The 21,675-nt window shown below is 57.3% G+C and overlaps 1 protein-coding gene across 17 annotated transcripts in view; it reads right to left on the bottom strand.

Annotated features, from left to right (window-relative positions):
• Window positions 1-21,675, bottom strand: part of CELF4 (CUGBP Elav-like family member 4) — a 312,555-nt gene that overhangs the window by 230,847 nt on the left and 60,033 nt on the right. For 14 of the 17 annotated variants that reach the window (XM_055559742.1, XM_055559744.1, XM_055559754.1 and 11 more), the window contains exon 2: window positions 1,697-1,779. In XM_055559742.1, the coding sequence (XP_055415717.1) occupies window positions 1,697-1,779 (83 nt within the window). Of the gene's footprint in view, window positions 1-1,696; window positions 1,780-2,908; window positions 3,222-21,675 lie in introns of those variants that run through there. The other 3 variants (XR_008706872.1, XR_008706873.1, XR_008706871.1) reach the window with 1 other exon arrangement.

Genomic DNA, 21,675 nt, shown 5'->3' with positions numbered 1-21,675 from the left:
CAAGTTAATGTTAGATCCTGAACAATCCACACTTGCTGCTGAAATTCTCCCAGTTCCCAGCCTCTCCCCCTTCAAAACCCCAAGCCTCCCCCTCCAAGCTTCTCTTTCTGTTTCCCCATCTAATTCCAGGCTTTTAGCCATCACGAAACTCCCCAGCAATCTCTCTCAAGCTGATGAAGGGCCTCCCATAACAATGTGGTATTTTCTATTCCATTTGGGTGGCTCTAAAATATCTATCACAATCTCCCCCAAAACAAAGTACCATAAACACTTTATTAATCAGCACAAGCCTTTCTCAGAAGCCTTTGATTATCTTACAATATGGCTTTATGCCTCACACATAACATGGGGCGATGTGGAGCATATTTCTGCCATCTTACAGAGGGCACCCAGAAAGTAATTACTATAATATATGTGCATGTAGCCGCGCCACTAAAAAACCAACTGGGGAACGACCACCGTGCCAGAGCGGGGCTCCACACAAAAACCTGAGCGGTGCACGATTTCCATACATTTGCATCCGCGGGTGTGTTATTAAGATGACTCAGCCCCGTGCTTTGCAATCACAAATAACAAACACAGTACAAAGGCTGTCTTAATGGAAGGAAGGCCCTCCCCACCCCTAAACGGGTAAAGAAGGCTCTCTGATGCAAAGGAAGCCAGCCCCCGACCTGGGTTGGGCTTTCTCTCTGTCTACCTGGTTAACGTTTCCCGCTGCGGGGCTGAAATGGAAACGTGTGTTTACATACGGTTTGCTTGGTAAGAATGTAAACATGCATGTGTAAATATTGGTGAGCATACATATAGAACACACGTGCTTCCCTGCAGTGTCCATTGTATAAGCTTAAACAAGGTACATCTTAAAATTCTTTATGCCTACAAACGCTCACATCTTTCCATTTATCTTTAGATACTCGGCGAGCCGTATATCTCCCCCCGCCTCCCGCCCCCGCCCCCATCTCTCTGAACCCACAGGAGAGACCGCGCAGACCCTTGACCCGGTCTACACTTCTTATTTTATGGTGATGAACTAGCCTCGATAATAGCCATGGCTGATATCACACCCAGTTAGGGGGGCCATAAATAATTCTCTTCTCCCCCGCACAGAAGCTATAAACCAGGGCTGAGGCGCGATAGTTTATCAAAGACGAGGGCTGGCTCCTTAAATAAACCGCGGTGATCTCACTCGCGGCGCCGCGCCCGGGCGGGTAGGCGCTCCCTCCCGCCCCGGCCCGGCCCCCACCCCAGGAACCGCAAGTGTCCGACGGATATCGGCGGGTGTTCGCGCGGCTCCGCCACGGGCGGCCCCGCCGAGGGGGCCCGGGCACCCTGCGTCCCCACCCCGGGCTGCCAGCGCCGGCAGCGCGCGGAGCCGAAACCCGATCGGCGGCGCCCGGGCGCGCCAGGGGAGAAGCCGCGACCCGGCTTCGCGGCCGCGGCCAAGTTCGTCCCCCCGCCCGGGGTTCCGTCGGGCCTGGACGGCCGGGTGCGCAGGCCGCCAGGTGAGGTCCGGGCTCGGCGCCCACGCGCCCGTTTCGCAGCCCGGCGCCTCGCGGCCGCAGGGGGCCCGGAAAGCGGCGCGCCAGATCCGGGGCGAAGGCCTTCGCTCCCCGCGCCGGCCGCGCCGCCGCCCGGCCTCCCGAAGTCGCCCCCTGTCGGCGCGCCCGTCGCTCGCGCCTCGCCGGGCGCCACTTACCCCGGGCAGAGTCTTCTGCTCGTGCAGCGCGCTCTGGGCCTTCAGCGCTGACTCACGCTCGCAGTAGGTGAGGAAGGCGCAGCCTGGGGAGGGAAGCAAGCGCCGAGAAGGGTCAGTGGGGGCGCCCCCCGGCCGCCCACGCGCCCGCCCGCCCGTCTCCAGCCCCTCCCCGCTCTCCGTCCCTCTCCCCACCTCTCTTCTCTCTACCGTGCGCTCTACTCGAGCTTTCCTGCCTCCCCGTTTTCCCCTGTGTCTGCTTTTCGTCCCTCTCGTTCGCTGCTTTTCTCTTTCGCTCCTTGGGCGAAGTCTCCCCACTCAGCATTCCCCCCCTGCCACGCCCCCTCTCCCCGCGGGTCTCTTACGGTCCCCGCGCCCCGGGGGGGGCCTGCCTGTCTCCGTCTGGGTGCTCTGCTATTTCAGCTCCAGCCCCATACCTCCCAGAAAGGGGCAGCTTCTACCCCGCAACCCCAGCACCTCTGGTCACTCTTGATCATGAACTCCTCCTGTTCTGGCCCCCTTAGGAGGGATGAGGCAGGGACCCTCCAGGCTCCATCTGTAAGGAGGACCCCAGGCCAGGCTGTTCCTAACGAAGTGAATGGGGCTGTCCAAGGTGTCCGCCACAGTCGGTTGTTGGATCTGCAGTGCTATCTTCACAGCCCTCCCGGAGGGCTTGGAGACCAGACCCCCTGTCTCTAATTCCCTGGGGGACTCCAGCAGCGCCCTGCCCTGCCTCAGTCTCCCCTCATGTGAACAGAAGGGGTTGACTGAAGGGTCTGCAAAGTCCCGTTGAGTTTTCCCCTTGCGTGATTCTGACAGCGCCTTACCAGGAAATCTAGATTTTACAGAGCACCGTGCCTTGCTCAAGGGGTGACTTTTTAATGCTGGCCCTTCAGGCCCAGCGACAAGGCAAAGAGAATGCCTGTGGATGGGAGAGTCTTTGGGGAGTTCCTTCAAATTTCTCGGTGTCAAGGCTTCTTCCTGTGCCTACAGACGTGGCTGAGGGTGTCTTAGGGCACCTAGGGCCTTAGGGAAGGTCAAAAAGTCAACTTCAGCCAACAGCAGGCTTGAGTTTCATGGGGCACAGTGGCCTCAAACTTTCCAAAGTCGCCCGCGGCCCCAGAGAAGGCACCCTGCAAACTGGCCACCGTCTCTGTTTCACTCTCTTCCCCATGATCTGACCTCCCAACCATCTGAGTTCACCACTGTCCCCACCTTTCTTTTGCTCTCACAGTCTTCTCACACTCTCCGCATTTTCACATCTCCCAATCCGCATCTTTCAAGAATCTGGTCAAGGTCCACCTCCTCCAGGCAGCCACCTTGACTGGTCTGGTCCAGTTTAAGTTAGCCTCCCTTCTTAACTGCCCACAGCTGGCCAGGTGGTCATTCTCATGGCCATTTATCAATTATTTCCTGAGTGTCCTTGTGCCAATTTCTGTGGGATGTCCAGCAGCCCAGGCCCTCTTGTAGGAGGCTTGTAGGAGCCTTATCACCAGGGCATAAAGTGTTCCCAGCGTCCTTTGCAGTTCCTGACTTCTCCATCATCCAGTAAAAACCTCCCTTCCCAGGTGGTGCTAGTGGTAAAGAACCTGCCTGCCAATGCAGGAGATGCAATAAACGTGGGTTCGACCCCTGGGTCGGGAAGATCCTCTGGAGAAGGAAATGATAACCTACTCCAGTATTCTTGCCTGGGAAATCCCATGGACAGAGGAGCCTGGTAGGCTACAGTCCATGGGGTCACAAAGAGTTGGACACAACTGAAGTGACTTCACACATGGGTATCTACCTCTTCCTTTCCAAAAACTCGTCCTGCCTCCCTTTCCTCTTAGCTTCAGAGAAGAGATGGAAGGAACTGTATGTGTGAGGGAGACACAGAGATGGGGAGAAGGAAGCAGGGAGACAGAGCTCTGCACTCCCAGGCGCTCTCCGCCTTCCCATCCTCCTCCTCCTGTCTGTCCGGAGCTGGGAGGAGCTGTGAGTACCACGGAGCCTCTGTCCACTGCATCTCATCCCTCCCCAGCCAGACTCTGGATCACCCCTCCTCCGCACTCCCCGTTCCTCTGTCCCCGGTCGGCAGACGGTTATTGATGGAGACACTTGGGGACTGAAATGAATAGCGGTCAGAGGCCCCCGTGACGTCGGCCCTCGTGCTGTTGCCTGCCTCTCCCGGGGCCTCTTTCCTCTTGTCGCCTCGCTGGCCTTGTCCTCCACCCGTGCCTGCCTGCAGCCAGGAGGCGGCCGCTGTCTTGCTGCAAGCCGGCAAGCCAGCTCAGGACAAGGTCAGGGGCAGGTTTGGAGGAGGAGGGAGGCAGGAGAGAAAAGGGAGGAGGGGGAAGGAGAGGAAATGGCCACATTGTCTCTGTGGCCCAGGATAACAAGGAAAGGCTTCCAGAAAGAAAAAATAAAGAAAAAAAAGAATCTGTTGCTTTTGTCCAGCTTCCAGGAATTTTTGCACAGTTTTTTTTTTTTTTTTTTTTTTTTTTTTTTTTTTTTTTAGAGAGAAAGCTCACTGCTCTGTTGTGAAGCAGAATCTGTGAGGGACCCTCAGGCCCTGTGTGACCTCCCCTGTCGTTTCCACCTCCTGACTTCACCTTCTCCCTTTTCTCCGCTGCTTACTCGCCCATCTTTCTCCTGCCTCTCCGCCCTGCCAGGTGCACTGTGCCCCTGGACCTTTGCACCAGTGGTTCCCTCTGCCCAGAAGGAGCCTATCTGCTGTCTGCATGGTCGTCTCCTTCCTTCCCATTGGGTTTCCCTCACATGTGACCTCTTCAAGGATGTCTCTCCTGACAGCCTCACTGAACACAGCACACCTCACCCCCCAGGACACATACCTGCTCTCTGACCCCGCGTCCTGTTGGCACTTCTCTTTGGCAGCCCTCACCCCGAAATATTAATATTGTTTGTTTGCTCCTTGATTAGTGTCTCCCCAGCTCAGATGAGGTCACGACTTGACTTTGTTCTGTTCCTGCTTGGTTCTCAGTTCTCAGAAAGGGGCCAGGAGCTCAGCGCATGTCTGTTGAGAGCATTGAATCCTGAACACCTCAGCTACTTTGGGGGTGCTAGAGGGTGGGGGGACTTGGGAGTGGTGCAGGGAGCTGATCAAGGCCCTGAAGACCTAGAGCCACAATGGACTTCCATAACAGGGGGGGACAGAGCTTGTATGTGAGAGCTGATGGGTGGCCCGGGCAGGAAGACTTTTGTTCCCAAGGCCTCCTTGAGCCCATCTGCTCAGGTTCTTGACAGCGTGGTTACCATCATGGTCCTGCTCTCATCCCCAGCAGATCATCTGACAAGGCTGATGCACACAGACGGAAGCTGTGCCTGCCCAGGGCTCACTTACTGGTTCCTCTCTCTTGAGTCTCAGTTGTCTTATCTCTAACTCCCTTCAGAGGCTGGTGGAGAGAACTACTAAACAACAGGCGAGCATTAACAAACTCTGCAGAGCTCTCTGATCGCAGAGTGCAGTGTCAACACAGTCACTCTGGTGGATGGGAGCAGGGACTCAGAGAGGCAGAGTCCCTCCTGGCCCTCTGCACCTCTGTGAGGACGGACTGGTCTTACATGGGGGCCAACTGGTGGCCACCCATCCGGCCTGCTCAAACCGTCTCTTCGGCCAGCCAGCTGCCACGTCTGATAGTCACCTCTTGGGAGAACCATCTCACTACAGCTCTATAAAAAACTCAGAGACGGACATGCAGGTATTAATTGCTGGCTCCAGGTGCTTGAAGGGACCACGTCGGCTCCCTTGCTGGGGGCAGAACCCCAGGAGTGGCCGCTCGGTGGAGATGGGGCTTCAGGAGGGGAGTCTGCCTTCACAGGATACTGCAGAGTGCAGTGGGCCTGGGTAGGGGTTGAGGTGGGGGCCCACGGTGGCCAGGGGAGAGAGGGGTCCCAAGCCATCCCCCTGGACATTTGCTGAACTGTGACTTCCTGTCCTCATCATCGCTTCTCCCAGAAAATTGAGGAGGGGACTCCAAGCTGTGAGGGGAGTCTGGGAGTCCCAGACTCGCCTCCTGTAAGAAGCCAAGGTATCCCCAAAGACATGCCCTGTGAGGCCCCTTGGGAACGCTCAGTCTAGTTGAGAAATGGGGTTCTTTCAGGGAAACAGCCTCATTCTGATCCAAGACTGGTGGGTGGAGGGGAGAGTGAGGCTGGTACCAGGCTCTGCATCTCAAGGCTGAGAAGGTCTGACGATGGGGAGCCCCTCCTGGGAATGGGGCTGATGGCACAGACATCTCTCCTTGCCTTCAGGCCCAACACTTCCCTTCCCAAGCCTGACCCTGGCCGTATCCTTGTGTTCACAGCAGAGGGAACACGGATCCCCTGTGGTTGTTTGCAGAAACAATAAAATTGAAAACCATCTAAAGATGTCTCAGTGCCATAATGCTTTTATGTTTAAACTGTGGAATACCCTACAACAGTCAATAAGACGAAATGGTTCTAAACGTCCAATGTGGAAAGGCGCATTGTCAGATGGGAGAAGCAAGTTGCCCAGTAGCGGACACCACGTGTGTACATCAGAGACATCTCTGCGACTCCCACACGCACCCAAATCTGTGCCTACGCCATAGCACAAGGGCTGTGAGGACTCCCGCCAAGCTGAAAACAGGGATGAAGCGGGTAGCGGGGTGTCTCTCATGACTTCAACATTTTTTGTTTTGTTTGACACATTTAGACCCAGAATGTATTCATAATGTCACTTATATAATTAACTTTAAAGAAAAGAAACTTTGCTGAAAGAGGAAGATGGAGTGCAAAGGAGGTGGGTAGAAATGGGTGAGCCAGACAGGATGCAGGACCTGTTCCGAGGAGATGGACAAAGTCCTCTTGATGTTAGCCTCCTGGCAGGTTCTTCACGAGGGACATTATTTTGGTGGGTCCTGCGATGGCCCTGGGTCAAAGCCTCCTCTCAGCTCTGGGACTCGAAGCGGATTCTCTCCGCCCAGCAAGCTGTATGTGGTATTCGTTTGGGTCCTGTGGCAGTCGCAGAAGGTATCTGGGCTGGGGTGAGGATAGACTCCTTGCTGGAATGGAGAGGCCTCCCTCCCCCAATACCTGTCCCGCTCTGCAGTTTATCTGAGACTCAACCGGATGTGTGCGCTGATGGCGGGACCTGAGGTGAAAAGTTGCGGGAGTGACTCGGAACCTCTGGGTGAGGTCTGACCTCCTCACCCCTCAGCCCCCGTCTTCTCCATCCCCCGGTCTGCGATGCTTGTCCCAGCTCCAGCTCATCACCTGACTCCCACCCTTCAGGATCCGCACTTTCTAGCCACCGCCTCCTGAATGGGAGTGAGCGGAACAGAACTGCAGCCTAGCGGCGGGGCAGGAGCAGCCTTGGGAATTCATCAGGGTGGGCGTGGGAGCAGGCAAATGTCACACTTGCAGAAAAGTCACGCCCAGCCCAGCGCTGCCACCCGCTGCTGATTGCCTGGCCTCTCTGCACGAGGAGGACCCGGCCGGCCCCCCTGAGACCTGCCTCTCCTCTGCTGCTCCCGGTTCTACCCCGTGCGCTGGACAAGGGTCCACCCTCACATTTCCTCATGCGGCCTTCTGACCTTTTCCCTCTCGCCATCCTTATTTGCTCGTCCTTCTGTCTAGCAGCCTCATGTCCCCTCTCTTTGAAGAGACTGTCAACTCCGTGATGGGTGGAGACAGCCTCTTCTACAGGAAGGCTGAGCCTCTAGCCCGAAGGAACTGAGAAGGGTGGGGGAACACGACAGAGGGTTTGGGGCTCTGCCGAAGAGCAGGAAGCGCTGAGTGCGGAGGAGGAGAAGGGTGTGGCCCCCGGGGAGGAGTGGGCGTAGGCGGCTCAGGAGGGTGGCAGACGCCTGGCTCCAGTGGGGCAGCCGGAGCTGACGGTGCAAGGGCGCAGCTGATTCCTGAGAAGCTGGGCGGGGTTGGAGAGGGAGGGGGGGCCTCTCCCACGTGAGGGAAAAACACAGCGCCGCAGAATTAATTGCACGGAGATGGCAGTCATTTACAAAGCCCCCGTGTGCGGGGATAAAAGGCCTTGTCATTGTGAAGTGAAGGAAGTACAATTTCCTGCCCAACTCCGAACAGGGCTGAAGCCTGCCTGGGGTGTAATCACTGCGGAAGGGCACACAACCGAGGCGCACCTCCTCCCACCCCAGCCGGGCCTTGGCTTCCTACTAATTGAATTACAGAATTAGCCAGAGGAAGGTGGCCCTGGAATAGGAAGATCTGGACTTTAATAAAACATCAGATCCTCAGGCCCTGCGCGTGGCTGGCCTGGAGGAAGCGAGGGGAAGCAGGCTGTGGGAGGGGCCAGGGACCGGGATGGGAGCCCGAAGCCCACCCACCAACCAGGCAGACCCAAGGGTCAAGGAGGGGCTCCCTGTTCCGAGTGATTTTTCTCTGCCCGGAATCTCCACGCATCCGCCTGCCGTGGTGCCTGAAACCCCACCCTCGGAGCATCCTTCCTTGGTGATTCTCCTCCCAGCCTTCACAAAACAGACGTGCCCCCCACCCCACTCAGAGAAATCGAGGCAGACTGTCTGGGGGTGGATAGAGCGAGGGGGAGAGGGGATGTCTTCCAGCTTCCCTGGAAAGAGGGTTACTGGCGTTCTGGGAGCAGGTCTGTCCCTCCATCCAGTCCCTGCCCCCGCTGCTCTGGGTGGGCAAGAACTGCCTCCCGGGTAACTCCTGGGTCAGATGCCCCCTTCCTGCGTGTGGGACAGACACCTGCAGGACCAGTCCTCACATACACACTCTGCCCCTGGAAATGTGCCCCCAGCTCTGGGCTTGCCCCTGGTCTGCACCTTCTTCAAGACCCACCCCTTGTGTCCTGAGAGCCTACCTCCGCCTCCCAGTCTCACCTTCTGTGGATTCCTCTGCGGCTGCATCCTTGACCACTGCTCATGGCTTGCCCCAAGGGTGAGCCTCGTCTGCCCCTCTAATCTGTGGGCGCCTTGAGAGTCTGTGAGCTCCTGGTAACAGGCAGAGAAAGAAACCACGGGGCCAGCCCTGCCACGGTCTCTGCCTCTATTTCCCAGTGCCCAGCCACGGACTGGCTCCTTCTGCCATCTCCCCAGGACCTGGCCTATCCATTCCAGTTTCCTCAAGTCATTCCATCTGGACCTTGCTCCCTCCCTCCCCCTTCCCCTGGGGAGTTCTGATGTTATCTTCTCTCCATAAGAGAGGGATGATGATTGTCCACCCACATCATGACTCTCTTGCTTTTCCACCTCCGTCAGGGGAAACCTGAGCCTTAGAACCGCACCCTTACCCCTGCTGCCTCCTCCATGCCTCCCTCCTTTGGAGCTCACTTGTCCTTCTAGGAGTGACTAAGCCTCCCCTTCTCCAGGAAGCCTTCCTTGACTACACCAACACCTCTTAAAGCCCTTAGCAGTGGTCCCTCCCATTTGGCAGTTAGAAGACACATCTTTGTCTCTCTCACATTTTGTGTGTCCGTCCATGGGGAAATAGTGTGCTCTGCTGCTGCTGCTAAGTTGCTTCAGTCGTGTCCGACTCTGTGCGACTCCAGAGACGGCAGCCCACGAGGCTCCCCCTGGGATTCTCCAGGCAAGAACACTGGAGTGGGTTGCCATTTCCTTCTCCAATGCATGAAAGCAAAAAGTGAAAGTGAAGTCGCTCAGTCGTGTCGGACTCCCAGCGACCCCATGGACTGCAGCCTACCAGGCTCCTCCATCCATGGGATTTGCCAGGCAAGAGTACTGGAGTGGGGTGCCATTGCCTTCTCCAATAGTGTGCTCTAGGAGCTGCCAACTCCAGGGTCCCCTTCTCCCTGCAGTGACAGATGTCACTGAATGCAGTGGTTACTAAACCCCACTGTGAGCCTGGCTGGGTGAGAGTGGGGAGATGGCTGACTGCAGGAGAAACTGTGTGGAATGGGTCTTAGATGGGACTCCCCCCACCTCCAGCTTGGATACCCCCAGAAATGGCAGGAGCCATCCATCTTCCTCCGAGGAGACCTGGGGGGTGGGGACAATGGGGCGCCCGGCAGGCGGGGGAGGTGGATGGTGCCCTCATCCAGTGAGTCAGGGGCAGCCTGCTCCCTTCTGCAGGGCCCTCCAGCACTGAAAACCCACCCTCGGCCCACAGCCTGCTTCCGGGCTCAGCACTGCCCTCCTGCGTCAACTCTCTTTTTACACCAGAGACTGCAGAGGAGTTTGAACTCAGATGAGTTCCGAGTTCAAGCGTTTCTCAGAGCTAAGCGGGTGGTGTGATGTGACGGACTGGGCCTGGCTCCCCACGCCTGTCTCAGCCCTTCTGCCCTCTGAGGCCGCAAGGCGCATGTGAGCACGGGGCGGTGCTCACGGGGGGGACCCCCCCCCGACCTAGACTGGGGAGCCCCAGGGGATGGGACCAGCCCTCTCTCTCTTCCTGGGGGCACTGGGCCAGGCCCAGTGAGTTCAGACCCAAGGACCTAGCTGGCTGTGGACCTTGGAGGATGAAGGCCCAGCGGGCAGGCCTTTGCCAAGGGCCTGTCCCTGCCAGTGACCCTCGTTTCTGCTTTCAGCGCCGGAGAATTACATGTCTGGTGTCTGCTGCGACATCTTTATGGCACTGTGAAAAAGGACAAGGAGTGGACATGAGTTACTGATGGCCTCTCCCCTTTCTCAGCAAAGAGTTCTCGGTCTGTGGCTGGAGCTGATGGGCCCGCGAGGCTCAGGGGTTGGGGACTGGCCCAGGGAAGATATCTGTCAGCCTTTCCAAGGCCCAGCCCTCGAGTCAAGTCCAACCTGCTTCATGACACGTGCACTGGGTTTTGCTCCCGCAGTTGAAGGGCTGCCCCTGTGCCCCTGCTCTGGGCCAGCAATGCCTGGTGGGCCCAGGACACACCAATTTCCCCTTTGGTCTTACAAGGAGTTTTAACTCTCTGCCGTGCTGTCATGCCCGTGAATGTGTGCTTCTTACACCTCAGAGCAGTCTGGGGTTTTATCAGTGTCTGACAAGTGGGGAGAGCCTGGGTGACCCCTCTGGTGATGGGACAGAGACCTGGTTTGAGGCTCAGATCCTGCCTCTCCCTCCTGGGCCCCTGGGCAGGGTGTCAGGAAGTGTGAGTGGGGACCCTGGGGGCCCTGATGTAAGATGTCCTCCCCTACGTGGCCGGGATTTGGGATAAGGGGCTCAGGGATAACGTCTTTCTCTTCCTCTAAGGACCCAGGGGGAGATAGCTGCGGTCTCTGGGGGCTCCCTGGCCTGCCGACCCCTGACCTCCGTCTACCCACTGGGTGCCGTCTCCAATCTCAGAGTCAGGTGGTGGGCGCCTCCACAGACAGCTCTATCTGAGCATCAAGGCTGGATCTGAGATGCGCGTGGGGTATCTGTTCCTCCCCCAAACACCAAGATAACAGCTAGAGCTGAGAAACTGAACTCTGCCCGCTTCTAATGAACCTGGCTTAGATCTTCCTGCTTTTGAATTTTCTCAGTTCAGGGTGCCCCTGCTGAGAAGCCTGGTGGGACCTGTGGGAAGCGACTACTGCTCTCTGAGCCCCATGTGGCAGGGACCTCATTGCTGTGACCCCACCAGTCGCTAAGCCGTGCAGAGGAGGGCCCTTGTGAAAGCGAGTCCGTCTGAGTGACCTGAGAGGCAGACCTGGCCTCCCCCTCGTCTTCTGCCTGCCCCTCTCCATGCCTGCTTGCCTTTGGGCGCCTCTCCCTCCTCGCCTGTTTGGCCCGAAACGCAGAGCCTCGCTGGCTGACTTCCACCATGCTGCTGACCTACCGGACTCCCCAGGGTGTGGGGATGACACCGTGCTGGAACCGAGCCCCCAGCGTCCCCAGTATTTTCTCGACGTGTGCAGGTTCTATGCCCATAGAGGAGCCAGGTGAATGCTTTTTGAGCTGCATAGAACTCCCCTTGTTGGAGCTTTACCTGGTTTTTGGATAGGATAAATGGCGCGGTGTGTGGGGAGTCACTTCCCCCATAGGATCCCTTTCCCCATGCAGAGGCATCCCTCCTTGGCGTGACCCCAAAGCCCTGGGCCCCCAGCCCAGAGCTGCCCCCAGCCCACCCACAGACAGCTCTTTACCCCATGGTGTCTTGTGGGACAGGATCAACCTCTCTGACTCCTTTCTCCCCTGAAGGAAGGCCGTCAGATTCAACAGGCAGGGGGCTGACGAGCCCCTTGGTCCCTTCATGGGTCACCCTGACCATGCTCCCCACAGCGGGTGTCCGTGTCACCCCTGGGCCTTTATTCCTGCTCCTCCCTGTACCCCCGGACTGCCTTCCCTGCTCCTGGGTCCTCTTCCAGGACCATCAGAACCCTCCACAGCCTCCCCTCAACGGGCCCTTTCACGTCCAAGTGTCTGAAGCATGAAAGCAAGAGTGAGGTTGAACAGCTTTCCTCTGTTCTCATCTGGGGGAACTCTGTCTCCCCAGCTAGACTGCGGCTCCTGAGGCTGTGTCTCTCCCACTGTACCTGTGACAAGCCCTGGGATGCAGGCCTCACCAGAGCAGCTGAACTGTTCAGAATCGGGGGGAGGGCACGCCACCCCGCTTTGATAGCAAATGGGCACCCAGGATCCACTGGCGAGGTGAATTAATCTCACCTCTCCACTCCGGCTCCTTCCTAACAGGCCCTAATTCACTTAAAGAACAACAAAAAAAAATAGAAGCACACCAACCAAGAAATTCCGACCTCAGCATCCAAGACAGGCTATTTTGAAAAGACCAATAGCCAGGAGTCCTATATTAACAGGATCAATGTTTGGAAAATGTGATTTTCTTTTTAAAAGCAGAAAAACAATCTCACCCAGTGCAGGCAGGCCATGGTCCAGCTCTTGGTGGAGGATGCTATTCCCTCATGATCCCGGTCACTTAAGCCACTCTTCTGGCTGGGCTTTGGGCCTCACCCAACATCAGTAAGATAGGCTCAGTCACAGGCATTTAGCAATATTTAACCTGAGGGCTGTGGCCAGGAAGTAGTCAGCAAATGTGACTGGGATGCGGGCTTCAGTGTGTGAGAATCAAGGCTGGGATGACCCCCACCCCACACGCCCACAGAATCCACCGAGAAAGAAGACTGAACTAACTAATCGGTTCACTGGTACTCAAGACTCAACAAACCCTGTGACTGGGATCAGGGTACTATCCTCTGTGGATGGAGCAAAAGTTGCTTCATACCTCATTCATTCATTCTGTCCACAACCATTTATGGATAGACTGTCATTTGCCAAATGATGAAAGACATATCCCCTTCCCTCTTTTTCTCCTTTCTTTTCCTTTCCTCCCTCCCTCCCTTCCCTGTCTCTCTCTTTCTTTCCTGCTTTAAAGGAGATGACAGGTAATTGCACTTGCAAGGCCAGGTGGCATGCCTGCAGTAAGAATACCCACTCGACCAAGGTTGGTGTAGGGCTCAGCAGTGGCACAAATGATAACAGCAAACGCTTGGTGATTTGGGGTTGTATGTTGGGCATTGTTCTGAGTGCTTTACACGTACTGTCTCATTTAATACAGTGACCATATAATGGAGAACAATTCTCCCCATCTTACAGATGAGGCACCCAAAGATGAAAGACTTGCCCAAGGTCTTGTGGCCAGGTCCATGGTGGAGCTGGGCTGTGAGCTGGGCAGGCTACCTGTTGTGTCTGTGACCTTAGCCATGGGCTCTGACCCTCATGGAGGGGGACACTGCAAGGCCTCCTGCATCTTGAACCCAGAGGGACCTCCAGGAAAGGCTGTGCTAGGAAAGAGCTCTGTGTGGTGGTACTAGCGGTAAAGAACCCGCCTGCAAATGCAGGAGACATAAGAGACATGAGTTCGATCCCTGGGTCAGGAAGTTGCCCTGGAGGAAGAAATGTCAACCCACTCCAGTATGCTTCCCCGGAGAATCCCGTGGAGAGAGGAGCCTGGAGGGCCACAGTCCATGGGGTCACGCAGAGTCAGACACGACTGAAGTGACTTAGCACACATGTGCAAGGGCGAAGATGTGTGGGCAGAGGTGTGGGCTTGGGGCCTCTGGAGTTGTTTAGAAGACTGGAGGGTAGGGCTTTTAGAGCCTCTGAGGGTAAGGCCCCTTCAGAGCTCCTCCAGACACCTTCCCAGCACCTGTCTTTGGCTTTCCCCCTTGTCCATTCTTCCTTTCCTTTCCTCTTCTCTTTTCTTTTCCCTTCCTTCCTTCCGTTCCTTGCTTCTTTCTCCCCACCCCCACCTCCAGCATCCACCTTCCCTCCCTCCTTCCTTCCTTTCTTTTCTGGCCTCACGACTGGGACACCTTATTCTCTCCTGTCCATCTATTCAATTCCCACCCTGACTCCTCCAGGATATGCCATTTTTTTCCATCTCAAAACGGCGGTCACATCTGACCCCCGGGTTTGCCTCTGGGAAAACCATCTAACCCCTGTGGCCTGACGGCCTCCATCAGCAGGATGTCTGAATCCTGGGAGAGGGCTAAGGATTTGGTTCCAACAGTAGCCTCTGTCTTGTTCTAGAAGCCCCCTGGGATCGGGCAGTTCATGTAGCCCCCCCGGGCCTCAGGTTCCCTCCCCAGGAAGTGGGGACGACGACGCTGATCTGCCGGGGTCCTGGGTGTCCAGCAGAGTGCCTGGCATACAATTAATGGGGAGGGTCACTATTGCTGCCATTTTCAGTAGCAGCAGTTGTGATGTGACGCTAAAGATTCCCCACGGTGTGAAACATAGCTTTGGCATTCATACTGTCTGCTGGTGTCTGCTGGCTTTGCGTGGGACCTGCGCGTCCCCCGCGTCGACACTCACGGGGACTGGGGACCCCGTGTGTGCTTCCGGCCCCAGCACAGGCCGGCTCGCCGGGGGCAGGGTGACTGATGGCTGGCATTGACAGTCTGGGATGTGAGTGTGTTTTGTTTACCTCATGGATCTAATATGCTAATGACAGGGAGGCAGTAATGAGCTGGCAGGGACCTGGGTGACAAAGAGCTGGCTTCATGCTTCCCCAAAGAGGCACCTCTGTGTCAATTGTTTCTTTTGTGAGAGGAATTGTTAAGACCCAGGAATGTGGGCTGGGAGAGTTGGGGAGAAGAAGTCGGGGGTGGGGGGGTATCTCACTCAGAAGTGGTGCAAGACCCGGCAGCTGGGGAGGGGTGGGCACCCCCACTCCCGAGGGTGGGCATGGACTCCTCCACCCTGGTGGGGAGAGGATGGTTGTGGACTGGGCACTCTCATTTGTGTTGCTCACTGAGTTCTCTGAGGGCCCTGTGAGCTCTCTGATGGCAGGGCGGACCTGCCCACCGTGGACCCTGGTAAGCTCTGCTCCCGGCAGGTGCGGTGGCAGGAAGCACTAAGTGCCCCGGTTTCATATTAGCATGCCAACCAAAGACAATCTTGCCATAGGTGAACCCCAGCCTCCAGCAAGTCACCAGCTCTCTCTGGACCTCAGTCTGCTTTTCTGTGAAATGGGTCTGATATCCCTGCCCACGAGCTGTGTCCCCAGCATCAGCACAGTCCTGGCACAAAGCGGGTTCTGGCACATATGATGGATTTGTCAGTAAGTGAATGGGTCCATCTTAAAGGAAATCAGTCCTGAATCCAGTCCATCCTAAAGGAAATCAGTCCTGAATATTCACTGGAAGGACTGATGTTGAAGCTGAAACTCCAATACTTTGGCCACTTGATGCAAAGAGCTGACTCATTGGAAAAGACCCTGATGCTGGGAAAGATTGAAGGGAGGAGGAGAAGGGGACGACAGAGGATGAGATAGTTGGATGGCATCACCAACTCAATGGACATGAGTTTGAGTAAACTCAAGGAGTTGGTGATGGACAGGGAGGCCTGGCGTGCTGCAGTCCATGGGCTTGCAAAGAGTCGAACACGACTGAGCGACTGAACTGAACTGAACTGAATGGAGGAGGTGAGAGAGCGGGCAGTATACCTTGTTGTTTTACAGGAGAAGGGAGGGACACGTCTGGAGATCAAAGTGAGGCATCCCAAGAGCACACAGCTGGTCGGTGGGGGAAACAGCTCAGGCCCGCTACCCGGCCTCCTGGAGGGCAAGCCTGTGAGAGGGCTGCCCTGGAGGGGTGAGCAGGCTGAGTCTGGGTGCTGGGAGTGAAAGGTCCCAGAGAGAACGTGCAGGGAGCAGACTGTCCGCAGACGCAGGAGTGCTGCCAGGACTTTGCAGCACGTGGAAGGGAGCAGGGAGAGCAGACTCATGTGAGCGGGTGCGGGCCGAGTTCATGCAGCACCCGGCCCCCACCTGGGAGACTGGGGGGCGGCCGACTGGGCCAGGGGAAGGGGAGGAGCGGGCCTGACCCGCTTCTGTGTCCTAGGGGCGTGCATGGTTCTACCTTCTGTTCTCACTGCCCTCAGGAGGGCCTGGGCGCGGGAGGACCCCGGGCCGGGGCTCGGTGAGCCATGCCAGGTGGGACCAGCCTGAGGCCTGACCTGATCACCTCCATCATGGGGCTGACTCAGCAGCTGCCGTGCCTCAGTCTTTGCACCCTCCGGCTTCCCCATTCTCTTGGCTTCCTAAAAATGTCCTTTAGACCTTGGCTTTGTCTTGGCAGAGCTGATCGAACCCCATAGTCAGGAAGGCCAGTTTGGGGAGCTGAGGCCCAGAAGGAGAGTTGGAGTCTTGGGGTGGTTAAAGGAATGGCTGCTGGGCTGCTCACTCCCTACCCCCCAACCCCCGGCAGCTGTGGCCCCTCTGCCACTGAACAGGGGACCCTGCCCCTGCGTTACACACCCAGTGAGGGGTGGACACCAGTTTTGCATCAGAATGCTGACCAGCAACCTCTGGATAGGTAAACCACAGCCTCCAGCAAGTCACCAGCTCTCTCTGGACCTCAGTCTTCTTTGCTGTGAAATGGGTCTGATATCCCTGCTCCCAATGGGTGCTGCCTGTTTTCATCTGCAGGTCTGTAGATAGCGGTGGAGACGCACGCTGGGGAATTGGTCCCCAGTAGTGCCAGACATGTGGCCCAGAGGTCAGGCTGGGTGAGAGCAGTTGGTCTAGGACTGGGGTGAACAGAGAGGGAGGGATGCAGACGGAGACCCTGGGTGCAAAGGCCCCATAGGGCGAAGTGCGGAAGAATCCGATGGGCCCTGCAACTTGGATCAGAGACCAGACAAGGATGCCAGCCTGCTGGGGACCCTGGCTTCCCTGCCTGTAGATCCCGGAGGAGCTGCAGATCCCTACTGACAAACTTCCTGGGAATGAAGTTAGGAGGCCGACTCCAGAGTTATGGGTGTTAATCCTGCCTCACCCTGTGCCTCCATCACCCTGAAGGTCCAGGTGAGCATGGTTGAGTCCCCAGGTCCTAGCAGGACTCTGGGACCTGTGGCCCTCAATTTTTTCCCCTAAGTGTCCACGGGCACCACCTGCTCTTTGCCCAGGCTGGCCTCGGGAGGGAGGCAAGGACAGCAGAGGAAGACGGGATGCCAGACAGACCCAGCGACAACACCCACCTTGGAACAGAGGAACGCGGAGGAAGCCGAGAAAGGTGGCACGCCACTCAGTGACCGAGGGACCGCCGCGGACAGCATGGGGGAGAAGGGGGCCCTCCTGGACGCAGGTGTGCCCCCTTGGGCCTTGACACCTGAGGGGTGAGGCAGGAGGGGCATACCGCCCCTAGTGCCAGGAGCGAGCTTGCTCTGAGTGGGGCCCGCGGGGCAGCGGGCACTGGAAGTGAGGTGGTACCCCGTGTCAGGCCACATGGGGGTAGCCCAGCCTTGCTCTCTCCTCCCTTCCCCTTCTTTCCTTCCATTCATCGCCAGGTGTCCCCCTGCCAAGCTGGGGTAGGAAGTGGGGTAGACGCATGGGGGCCTCGACTCTGCACACACCCCACCCCCCGCCCCGTTTACAGGGATGAAGGCCACCTCTGCCTCCCACGGCCAGTTCCCCCTTGAACCGCGAGCCACGGAGCTGGCTGTTTTTGTCCGCAGGTCTATATATAGCGATGGAGATGCACACTCTGGAATTGGATTTGATGTAGCCCTCTGGACTCGAGCTAACTTTTGGGGAGTAGTTTTCTTGGGAGCCTGCCAGTCCAATTCCTCCCTCATGAACACTAATTACTGCACAGACCTTCTCCATGAAATCGGCGCTGAAGCCATTTCCATCTAGGCGGCTCTCCAAGACGAAATTTTTCTGCTGGGAACCGACAGCCGCAAATAAACCTACCATCGACTTAGCAACGGAGAGCAGGAGCGGGTGGGAGGCGGGGAGTGAGGAGGGACGCGGGGAGAGCGGGAGGGGGGGAGGACTCCGAGGAGAAGGCTCCGAGTCTTTTCTTCCTTCTGTTCTTTATTTTGCAGAAAGGGTGTAATCAGCGCTCAGGAAAGGTGGGACAGGGAGTCTTTGGGAGATAGCACAGTGGCCTGGGAGGGGGTGCTCTTGGCTGTCTGAGCCTGGCCAGGGCCCTCCGTCCACTGCTGGGCACTGCGGTGAGAGAGTCCCCATGCCCAGCCTCTCCAGCGTTTATTCCTGCCTTCCCTACCCTAGCCTCCCTGGTATCCTGCAGGTCTGGCCCTTCCCTAGCATCCTCAGTCTCGCCTCACTAAGGACGGCTGCCTGATGAGTTCCACCCATGACCCAGGGACTGGGTACCATCCTGTCTCTGCCAGGCTGGGCCTCTTTGACCCCGCTAGGCAGCACCAGTCCCTCCATTCTGAACTCCAGGGGTTGTGCCAGGCACCCAGCAGTGGGGTCTGTTCTGTTCTCTGCCCCCCTTGAAGTCTGCACATCAACTGTCAAGGAAGGGGTGGGCACTAAAGTTGGGGGAGGGGAGCTTACAAGGCCAGGTCCTGCCGGGTGCTTCACCACACCCCTGAGATTAAATGCCTTCTTGATTTTTTTCCCCAGGACAAGCCTGATGGCTCGAGAGCTCAGGGATGATGTCCATGGTCACTTGTTACCTAGGAAGAGGCAGGGCTGGGACTTAACCACACGAGTCTGCATCTCAAGGCCGGATGCTGCTGTGTCCTCTCTCCTGGCTCCCCTGGCACGGTTCTGGGGGCACTGTCTGCTTCCCGCCCACCTCTGTCAAAGGTCAGCCCAGGACTGTGCACTCAGCACCGGTTCTCAGAGTGCTTGCATCCAAAGGGCAGGAGACCTTTTCCCTGAGGTTTCTCAAGGTCTGGGGCAGGCTCAGCGAGCTCTGTGATCACTGGCCATATTTCAGGTTCCAGCACTCCAGCCAATAAAGTCAGAGAGGTCCCCAGAGCCTGCAGGGACCATGGCACGCTGCACCAACCCGGCCGTCAGCAGAAGCGCTGCTCCCTCCCTTGGCAGAGCCCATTCTGTGTTCTGTGTTGAGGGACACTCTACCACAATCCTAGTCCGTAAGTCACCTCTCCCACATCCCTTAACTTCTGTTTTCTGAGACCCACAGTCCAGGATAAGGCACTCCCCCAAAGTCAGTTATGCCACCAAGGCTTGGTGAATCCCTTCACCTTTCTGGGCCTCAGTTTCTCCATCCATCAAATGGGCACAACAATGCCTTGCCTAGTTCCCTTACCCGGGGCAGCGGTGGGGGGTGGTGTGTGTGGCAGGGGCATCACTGGAGATGGCAGTAATATTACCTGGACATCGGTCATTTCCTTCAAGGCCACTGTCCCACACACCGGGCTTCATGCTCACCCTGGACCCTGCTGGCCCTGCCCGCCCATCCAGGGTGGATGGGTGACATCAGGGCTCAGCTCTCCTCTCCAGCCGAAGCTGAGAGACTTCCCATGGTAGGGGGGTGGGGGTGGGTGAGGAGGGGAGAGGAGCCCCTGGAAGAGCTCTCTCTTAAGAGAGTCCTGGGCTGGAAATCAAGAAAGTGGGTTGATGCCCAGGGCCTTGCTCATGAGGAGAGCTATGGGGCCAGACCAGGTGACCTCTGTGGCCTTTCCCTTGCAGGTGTCGAGTGGGGCTCCCACACTGCTTGCTCTGCCATCTTAGCAGTGGTTTGGGGCAGGTTTCTTAGGAACTGCCTCAGTTTCCTCACCTGTAAAATGGGCGACTAAGAGTGCTTGCCTCACTGGGTGGCTGAGGCTAAATGAGAACTCCTGTGCCCGGTGTGGGGTCAGTGCGCTGGGCAGTGTCTCCTGGCTGGTGATGGAGCATGTCCCGGTGAGCACCGTGCACTCGCTTCCTCGCTTAGTCAAGTAGTTCTGCTTTCATTGTGTGTGTGTGCGTGTGTGTGTGCAAACATGGACTCCCAGAGGCAGGACCAGAGCATTGCCTGGGAGTGTGGCTGTCACTCAGCATCTATGGAGCGGGTCCCAGCTCCCAGCATCTGGCCACTGTGAGAGACCCCTCAGAGGACCACCTGAGCTGCTAGGGAGGCTGGTGACCACCAGGCCTGGGGCCCCCAGGGGCGGCGGTCCTCAGGCTCCAAGGGTCACTGGGCTGAGCCTGCTGAGGTGAGGGAGGGTCTGGGGGTTTCTGGTCAAGGAGAGGAGGGAGCCAGCTCTCCTGGCAGGAACTGGGATCCTCTCACCAGCTTTCAGTCTGGGTGGCTTCACCCGGCCGAGGTGCTTGAGCCTGATGAAGGCCAGCCTGGCCAACCCAGAGTGCAGGGAAGGCAGCCGGGCTCTGCACACCCTTCCTTTCTACAGCTCTTGTGTGTTCTGGTTTTGTTTCCCACTTAGATTCCTGGTTTATCTTCTTTCATAAAATTCTAACCTCCCTTCATCAGAGCTAAGCTGAAAGGGATGCATCCATCACAGAGGCTGCCCCAAGGCGTGTGTGGCCGTGGGTACGTCTGTCCTGGATGGAGCACAGATGCTGTGGGCTTTTGGGGACCAGGTGGGGATGGCTGTGGGACCAAGCCTTTTCCATCTAAGGTCAGTGCTCTCCTCCTAGGGAAGCACCACCAGGGAGCATCCTTGGTGGGTGGGGAGGGGCAAGGAGACTCATGGAAACAGGCAGGGGAGCAGGGCAGTTAGAGATGACAAGCTTTGGTATCAAACAGACCTGGGTCTCTGTCTGGGCTCTACGGTGTCCTGGCTGTGTGATCTCAGGTGAATTACTTAACCTCTCTGAGCCTCACTTTCCATTTTGTACAATGGATTCCATACAGGCCTGTTGGAACAGATGTGAAGATCCCTGTGCGGTGCCAGGCCCTACATGTGTTCCTTTCGTGACGCCACTCAGCAAGGGTGCCCTCTGGATTGCGCTGCCCTGGGATAAGCCAGGGACTTATAGCGGTGGCCTTGGCTCCATTGGAAGGGGTTCCCTCCCGGGCTGTGGGCCCGCTGCACCTTCCAAAGCCTCAGCCCACGTCTGTGTCTCCCCCTCCCCTGCCCGCCCGCCGCCGCCCCCCGGTTCTTTCAGCATTCTCTGTTCCTTCTCTCAGGCAGGCAGCTGAGCAGAAAAACAAATCAAAGTTGCCTGCATGTCTTGGAGCCCGCGATGCTCCCACGAAGCGATCCCTTGCTTCCCATTACCCACCCCAATAACTCTTGTATATGGAGTGTGAAATAATTAGCAGTGGCAAAAATAATTTAGGAAACAAGAAGAAACTAATTGTATGAGCTTGTTTGGGGAAAACACAGCCAACCAAAAAGCCCACTGTGTCGGGAGGCCGGGGCAGTCTTGGACCAGCTCTGCGGAGGTCAAGCCCCTGGCTGGCCCATCGGAGGGGTCCCTTGTGAGACCCTCTCTCAGGACAGCTTTCTTCACTTGGATCCTCCAGGAAGAGCCCAGTGCTGTGGCCAGGACAAGCCATCCTCTTGGGCCCAGGGTGACTTCTCAGAACATATCCACCACCTCCACTCGGGCCATCCCATGGAAGCAGGTGGGAGGGAGGCGGTTGTGGGGAGAGGTCGGGGGCAGTCTCATGTGGTCACGTGGCCTTGGCCACCTCCCTGAACTTGAGCTGGGGCCGCAGGTGGGCTTGAACGTTCCCGTTCCCTCTCCCACCCGCCTTCACTGCTCGGACTCCCCAGCCCCTGACGGACGCCCAGTGCACAGTGGTCGCTCAGCACGCCTGGACCACGTGGCGCTTCCCTGGGAAATGGGGGAAACAACCGGTGTCTCGGGTTCCCCGGCCCTTCTAACTTTGAAAACTTTGCTTCCTCCCTGAGCACGTGTC

This window comes from Bubalus kerabau, chromosome 21, assembly GCF_029407905.1.
Source record: "Bubalus kerabau isolate K-KA32 ecotype Philippines breed swamp buffalo chromosome 21, PCC_UOA_SB_1v2, whole genome shotgun sequence".
Lineage (NCBI taxonomy): Eukaryota > Metazoa > Chordata > Mammalia > Artiodactyla > Bovidae > Bubalus > Bubalus kerabau.
The sequence above is the reverse complement of the archived record's forward strand: the minus strand, read 5'-3'. Positions and strand labels throughout refer to the sequence as shown.